Source organism: Perkinsus marinus (genome assembly GCF_000006405.1).
Source record: "Perkinsus marinus ATCC 50983 genomic scaffold scf_1104296964286, whole genome shotgun sequence".
Taxonomy (NCBI): domain Eukaryota; phylum Perkinsozoa; order Perkinsida; family Perkinsidae; genus Perkinsus; species Perkinsus marinus.
Window position 1 is genome coordinate 15,771 of NW_003204723.1, and position 8,156 is coordinate 23,926.

Below are 8,156 nucleotides of genomic sequence, written 5' to 3' on the forward strand. Positions count from 1 at the left end.
CGTATTGAGGCCTGACAACTCTGCTATAGTTGTCACTCAATCAGACGAGGATTTGTGATTGATAATATCTACTTTTCTCTTTCGTATACTCATCATCAAACTCATTGGGAGATAGTAAAGAACTCGCGAGATTACAAGGTATCTTAGTGACACGTCCGATATTCGATTCTGATCTGTGATGATAATTGCGAAGTCCGTATTTCTGAAGCTCGATACATTTCGAGTATCTTACGTGCTTCAGGGGTTTTTATTTGGATCATAATCTTCGGTCTATTCCGTCAGTGACGGACCGTCACTATAACTCCGATATTAATACTTCGTACGAGTACTATTTCCCGGCCCACTATTCGATTAAATACTTTTTCATGGGACCTTGACGGAGATGGGTTCAGTTTATAGCGGCGAAACACCGAGTGAAGTCTACAACAGGCTGTTGGCGACAGTTGCTAATGATTCAGTCAGCTCTGGATAGTGTAACATCGCTACGACAAAGACCATCCGGACATGAGGAAGCTTCCTGTGACCCACAACTATATTCGATCTATTATCTGCACTATTAACGAGTCCATCCTTACATTCCACGGCCTTAGTGGCATCCCTATAATACAGTTGTCTATAATGATAATAGTATAATCACTAGCAACAATACGTTCACTATAATATCATCATTGTAGATTTTAACATTGAGACGCGTGGAATGGTGGCCGCATTGGCCACAACCACAATCGACCCCTTGGAAACCGTACGGCCGTGAGACAATCGCATGTGGCTGGGAGGTGTCCATGGAATACCCATAATACCCAGGAGCAACTTGTGTCGTCGGCGAGCGAAGTAGCTCTGTTACAGTATTACACACGTACGAACACCAAAAAACATCTAGGAGGCATGTCGTAGCCTGTACCACATACCTTGTAGTGAGTAACTCTTCGAGAGTCTACCTTTTCCGCTCCGTATCAGTAGGGTATCAATGACCCGGTCACGTGTGACACCACTCCTGTTACTCATCCAGAGTCAGTTCTCCCAGACATTAACAGTTCAGCGATAGGGCTCCATCTATGATATGAAAAGTTATCGAGAATAATATTCCACATCGCATTGATGAGCACAAGTAAATTCGTGATAAATGATTACTAAGTCATCGAGTCATTACGACTCAATTTGATAACAGCGGGCTTGTTAGTTACGCCGCATCGAGACTCCAAGAGATTCACAACACTACTATTAGTGACTACTATCGGGCCGTTCGAAAACGTCATAATACACAGTAGGCCTGGTGGGCACCCATCAGCAAGGAAGGTAGAAATATATATACAAAGAAACTGGTACTGAACAGGAACACACACACCGCATCACGGCATCGTATCAGCTGCAAATACTTCTATATAGCGCCGGTGAAATCTGGACAGTCCGGTATGTTCACTTCAGTGGATCTGTGCTCGCTTTTATTGGACAGGTTCTCATGCCGGACCTGCCATGCATCGACACTTTATGTGGTACAGTTGTATTATATTTTCCGAAGAAGTCTCAAAAAGCTGGTATTATATTTTCGACCCTCTTATCGTGGATTCCACATAAATGACGGAGTATCACATACTACCACAATCTTTTCTGAAGTACCATAAAACACGCAATTTAAATGCCCAATTCCGTGTGGCAACCGCAACCCCTCAACTGCTGCTCATATCAACCTTAAATTTTGAACATAAACCCTCCCAACATCATTATACTGTTAAAAGAGGACATTTTATGCTCTTTCCCATCTGGTGCTATGTACAGCGTTGAGCTCACTAGATTCTAGTAGACTCCGTAGAACTACTCTCTCCTCAGCTACTGCCTACCCTCGTATTGTCTATTCCCGCAGCACTCGTCTCCTCCACTACTGGTTGTGTTAGTCGCGCAACTGCTCCCCTCAGCTGATCTGATGCTTGGACGGCAGTTAGTCGTCCTTGAGCTATCTCCAAGTTTAACATACCAACAATCTGAAACCCCCTTCATCGAAATATCCAATTTTGAGAGTTTCAGTAACATCATCGGTTCTTGTTACATGTATGGACAGATATTTCCGTTACATCGATGGAAGCGTTTCATAAATCTCAAGTAAATTACAAAGTCGCCGATTCTCAGCTCGAAACAGCCGAGACACGCGAGAAGGACCGTTTCGAAATCAGCCACACTTGCATGCAACACTCTTCGCTGAGGAACTAACAACTGGTTGAGTATTACATTTTTCTTCCAAGTGCTGGTATCATTCCTCCAATCAGTGGCTGCTAGCCTATCAATATGCTTAGACATCACAGCTTCTCCTAAACCAAGACTAATGGGAGAGCAAACAGAATATAACGACTCTTTATAGACCTAATACCCATCACTCGCAGACAAAATAATAAAAACGTAACAGACACTCTACCCAATAGAACTACTGAGGTTTGCCGGAAGGTTCGGAAACCTTTTCATACATATATACATGTGAAACCCGAATGCTTCCGTACATATACCAAGCCTTAGCCTCAATTCGTAGCTGCTGAATTCACAGCAATGCTCCTATACTGCCTAGTGAGAGAAGCACTATTATATATAAAATGAAGGTTTGCGAAACAGTGCCAAGCAGCGTTGTAATTGCAAACAGTGCCTTTGATTATACTACACCCTTATCCTGCCTAACAGTTCTTATCGGCCTCCCATTCCTCATCAGTTGCTCCAACTGTTATATTTCCATCCATCACTCGAGATAGACTACTATATATAAATTCCTACTCGAACATTCTGGAAATATTAATTCTGCCGTCAGTGAAACACATATACGAAATTATAATACAACGTGATTTCAATACTAGAGTTACCGATCTTATTTACTATATATACGATAATACTTGTATCACGCATCCTCTCAGACGGTAGGTAAATTTCAAACGCACTCATGTTACTGGTGAATAGAGCCTCAAAACAACTCACCAGCTTGCGCCTTCTTCGCAGAGAAATCCGTTGCGGCCTTCTCTAATCTCCGTCCTACTGTCATCCCAAAACCACTGATTGAATAGCTCATACGCTGAGTATATATAGTTTTCCTAAGACAAGATCAAAACTCTTCCTGGTGTTCGGGTGTTCCCGAATTTGAAATTTTCGCGTTAATTGCTATCTTATTACCCTCTGTGATAGACACCGTGTCAGAAAACCATCGAGTGAAGATCGTCAAGAATACCAAAAAAAAGGTAGAATAAATCGTATTCAAATCCCTTGAAAATATATATCATTTCAATCTACTTGAGATTTTCCTACAATAAATACTAAGTTTTTCTTCCTCTACATTAAAGTATCAACCATACCAATGCTGCTGCTGCTGTTGCTGTTACTCCCCATAGTACTAGGTAGTAGTACCAGTGAGTAGCTTATCACAGCGCCAATAATGAAGAGTATTAACCCTCCCCCATTATTATTATTACGATGGATCATTAGGATCCTCTTCATACGTTATCACTTCTCGTGATCGACAAATCTTACCTGAATATGAGTAAGAAATTAGTGGGGCCGCTATGCCACCGTCTGACGGGGCCGCTATGCCACCATCTGGTGGGGCCGTTATGCCACCATCTGGTGGGGCCGTTATGCCACCATCTGGTGAGTCCGCTATAACATCGAGAGGTATGTTTGCGGTAGGAGCAATTGTTGGGGCCGCTATGCCATCACAAGATATATCAATTCCAGCATTAATAATCCGGCCTCTCCCGCTCTGGGGCCGATATGCCATATCATCAAAATCGCAATGCTCCATCATGCCCTTAAGATTCGCCCATGTCCCCGAATAAAGATTCAAAACAGGTCCGAAAGTGACCTACTGAATGTGCAGTTTTGTCCAACAGCAGTTAATTTCTTCTTCTTCAGATCAACTGTGGTATCCTCCATAGCATAACCCTACACAACGCAAATATTTACAAGCCTAAAAAGTTATTCCCGCTACCTGCATTTTGGGTAGCAACTTCTGGACTATATCGGGTATCTGGTAATCCAAGGCGAATATACGACGAACTTGAAGTACCTAACGTGACGAAAACACGGTAATATCTACAGGAGAATTCATATAGGAAGCTCAATGGTTCATTCAAGCCTCAACAAAAACACGATTCTCGCGATTTACGGTACTCCACATAGTACAGGTAAACTCCGCATACGAAATGTCTTGAAATCCGGATGCGGCTAGGCAAATTGACAACGAGTTTTTCACATAGTTAACTCCATTCAACATTCCGCTCCAATGTGGAAAAATATGCACATGGGCAACCAAATATGTTGGTGACAATACGAAAATTCTAAAGAAATTTTCTGGAACATTCACCGGTTTTTGTACACGTTTGCCTCAAGTCGTGTAACAGCTTCTATAATCAGTGAGGGAATGCTACAGCCCAGCTCTGCAGAGCAACAATATATTCCAACACTGTTTCACTCGGACGTGACCAACACTAGCTTACTTGATTATCCTTATCAATATTCCGATACACAGTGTCTAACCGTTTTACGTGAGGCTGATCAGGATTTGGATATTTAGCCCACCAGGCTGAAGTGCCTAAAACAGCACTCTTATCCCCGAGCGACCGTTCATACAACATCGGTACGAATAAAACAAATATAGATACAACATACAACATCACTCATACATGTAAGTGCAATACCAGCAACAGATGGAAGCGTTGATCTGACCTTATATATTGCTATATTCAAATTGGGTATAATGGACTTTCACGACTACCCGTTTTACGTGAAGTGGCGTAAACATCACGCGATTTTTTTGCGGTGATATGCAGTAGTCGTGAGATATGTTTTTCACTAGTGTTTTTCATATCACTAGGGTCAAGAAACTCCATAGTATTATTATATTCTTACCTATATAAATTATTAATAATATTATAGCCATAAAATATATTTATTTCATACCACATTAATTCGAGATTCATCCAAAACATATAAGTGCTACAACATTCACTCCGATGATTCCAATGACGGATATATAATCTTCTTCAGCACTCCCTTATTATTACAAGTTTCCCAGTCATGGTTGAATACATGACGATGCTCAAAGTACTTCATAGCAGCTGGGTGTGACGAACAACAACAATAGAGCAAATGAGGGATAAAGTAACTCTAAAATTAAGCCTAGCAATACCATCACCAACGCAACTGTGATTCTCTAAAGTCGATATGATGCACTCCACTAGTGAGCATTACGAGTGCAGTTATCGCGGCAATGTCCCTTCTTTTCAACCTCATACTTAGCGTAGCAGCGCAGCTCATATGACTTTACTACTAGGGAGTTCTGTTCGAGTACAACTGTGTAATATTCGCATCTATATCGCAACGGTGATAATATGAAATTGATGGAGTTTCACAAGTTTTACGCGATATGGCGTAATACTCTGTGCAAAACGCGCCCTAGTGATATGAAAAATATATTTCACGACTACTGCATATCACTGCGAATAACATCGCGTTCGACGTAAAACGGGTAGTTGCGAAACTCCATTGATCATCGATAAACCACATACGAGTGAGAGTTTGCAACTTAGCTTCATCCCAGCTACGTTAAGGGGGACGCAATACGAGTTGTGTGAAGAATCAATATATAAGGATTATACGGTATATACTACGGCACAAGCAAACAATAACTACGAATATTACTATTATCATCAGTACACTACTAAATGGCAAGTTTCGATCAACCTTCTTATTCAATGTGGATATATAAGAGGTTACATCCAAGAGGTTCCCGGTTCGAATTTGCAACCGTCATTTCTCCGCATTTGATTTAGTGCAACTGCATGTAGTTATCAATTCACGGATTTAGTGCGGCGTTCACTTACTGCGTTTCGTGGATATATTTGCATAATATGCAGCAGAAGCGTTGTTTTCATTATCATTTATGAATAGTTTTTGTGAGTGTTTTCTATTGAGATTATTATTGGAGTTTTACGCGAATACTCTGTGAAAAACCCGATATTCGTATAATTAGTTTTGGATACTACTGAGCTGAGCAGCTGAGGAAAGCGATTCGGTTGTGAATCAGATGGACGAACAATCAAAGGGACGAACATGTTAGCGCACGCCCACACAATCGATAAAGTCCTATGGACGAACATCTCGAATGGACGAACACTGAGTTGGACGAACATTGGCAGAGAAACGCAACAGAAGACGTTCACGCTCAGAAACATCCACATTCATAATAACACACACGAAACTGTGAAGAAACTGTATGATTGACACTTCCAGCCTACAGCTCGATATCCATCCGGCCCTGAAGACGGTTGTTTTTGCCGGGCCTTCCGCGTTTTCGTGGGAATGGCTTTAATCTCTTCTCCTGCAGACAACGAACCGCATGATCCCGCATTTTTTCCTCATCGTAAGTGGCCTTCTCCGGATCGACAGTCGCTCGTTGGAGGGCGTACTCTGTCGCCCACGCCAATGTGAAGAGGCCGCAGTTTGCAGATCCGGGTGTCTGCTGTTGTGTGCGCAAACATACGCACTTTGTACCTTTGCCGAAGATAGCGGTCATCACTTCACGCATAGGTCCAGGAATCGCGTTCATACCCAGTGCGCTATCGAGATATAGCACTAGTCCCTCGTGATTCCTGACAGCGAGGGCAAAATGCTTAGCTCCATAGTCGTATAAGGGTTGGATGATCAAGGGTGCATTGCTGAGGCTAGGAGCTTTCGGAATGCCCTCAAGCTGTGTTTTCATAACCTCTAATGATGCTGGAGTTATCGGAGGAAACTGCAGCAAACATAAGCACCTAGTACACAGTAGGGCCATCCAGGTACCAACAGCCATGTCGGAAATTTCGGTACAAGGTGAAGCTAAGTCGTGACGATCCAGCACAGTGAGACGGAACTCGCCAAGTAGAGTATCATGCACCAACCAGTTAGGCGACGCGGTTGAGGACGATGGCCTACACTCAGGCGATCCATCGAGCTCCTCTGTTGATGCATTGGGTTCCTCCGCCGAACACTGAGAGTTCGGCTTCGGCCGCTGAGGCACCGATCCTTGGGATGCAGCTTCAACCTTACCGGTCGATGCGCTTGGTGATGGTTGGGAACGGTGGTTAGCAGTCTTGTGAAACAAGTCCACGATTGAAGAGGATAGACCAGCATCAGAATATACAGAAGGCTGAGGAGGTTCGTCATCAGGGGACACCGGTGCGCGGGACTCAAGTGTCACATCCTGACTGGTAATATCCACCCGCTGACGCTTCCCCGGGCAGTGCGAAGAATGATCGCCTCCAACTTGAGTGGAGCTGTTCTGGCTAGGCTTCATATCGTCACCGTAGCTGAACTCCTGCTCTGCACTACCATCATCATCATCATCATCATCATCATCATCGTCATCGGAGTTGATGTCGACATCGTCGTTATTGCACTGAGCAGCGTGCTTGACTGCTCCCCTGACGACTCCACGGGCGAGCTTGAACCATTCATGGAGATCAGGTTCGTCAACCGGACGGCCGCAAAGAATTTGCAGCCTGGCGTCAAGCGCAACGTATTCAGGCTTCCGATACCATGCGTCACCGCGATCATACATGACAGCGTCAGCATATACTTCGCTGATGATCCGCCTTACCGCATCCACCCAGACCCACAGGTGGGGACGGGAGGTCTTCGCGAACCTCCGACCCCATCCCATGTGGAACCCTTCCTGTGCGTTATTCGTCCTCCCTCTAGAGGACATAACCCTCGCCCGCAGGTTCAAGACGGCTGGGCCGACCTGCTTCCCCAATCCGTACTTTCGGTGGAGATATCCCGATAGAATATTCCGCTCACGTCGCGGCAAGCCTCCAATAGCAGCCTCGAATGCAACAGCGGTGAGCGAGACGGGCAAGAAAGGAACACAGGCCACAGTGTAGAACGTTTCATACGCTTCTCGCACTTTCGGGTCCTTGTGATCATTACCGTAGCACATGAAAGGGAACACACGACGAAATTTACGGAATACAGCTTGGGTCCAGTGGAAATAGCATACGGTTATAGACGACAACGGAAGCACAGTCCTAATCGCTGATAGTAGGGCGGGCTCCATGTCACTCATAGTACTGGCAACTCGCGAAGGGCCACCGAGTTTCGGAACAACACGCTGTAGGATCTTAGTATAAGTAAGTACACTGCGGTTCGGAGCA

General features: G+C 44.2%; 2 protein-coding genes across 2 annotated transcripts; both read right to left on the reverse strand.

The window, feature by feature from the left end:
- Nucleotides 1-1,233: 1,233 nt before the first annotated feature.
- Pmar_PMAR025725 (hypothetical protein, conserved) lies at nucleotides 1,234-5,135 on the reverse strand. The gene is made up of 9 exons (XM_002770641.1): nucleotides 5,031-5,135; nucleotides 4,464-4,558; nucleotides 3,956-4,033; nucleotides 3,834-3,909; nucleotides 3,441-3,498; nucleotides 2,953-3,065; nucleotides 2,224-2,303; nucleotides 1,839-1,979; nucleotides 1,234-1,468 (listed from the first exon to the last, which is right to left on the reverse strand). Exons 1-9 carry the CDS (start codon nucleotides 5,077-5,079, stop codon nucleotides 1,379-1,381), a joined length of 780 nt encoding a protein of 259 aa, XP_002770687.1. The 5' UTR covers nucleotides 5,080-5,135; the 3' UTR covers nucleotides 1,234-1,378.
- A 68-nt stretch (nucleotides 5,136-5,203) lies between these two features.
- On the reverse strand, nucleotides 5,204-7,942 carry Pmar_PMAR025726 (hypothetical protein; the record flags this gene model as incomplete). Its single annotated transcript, XM_002770643.1, has 2 exons — nucleotides 5,204-5,336; nucleotides 6,264-7,942. 2 exons carry the CDS (start codon nucleotides 7,940-7,942, stop codon nucleotides 5,204-5,206), a joined length of 1,812 nt encoding a protein of 603 aa, XP_002770689.1.
- Between the last annotated feature and the right edge of the window lie 214 nt (nucleotides 7,943-8,156).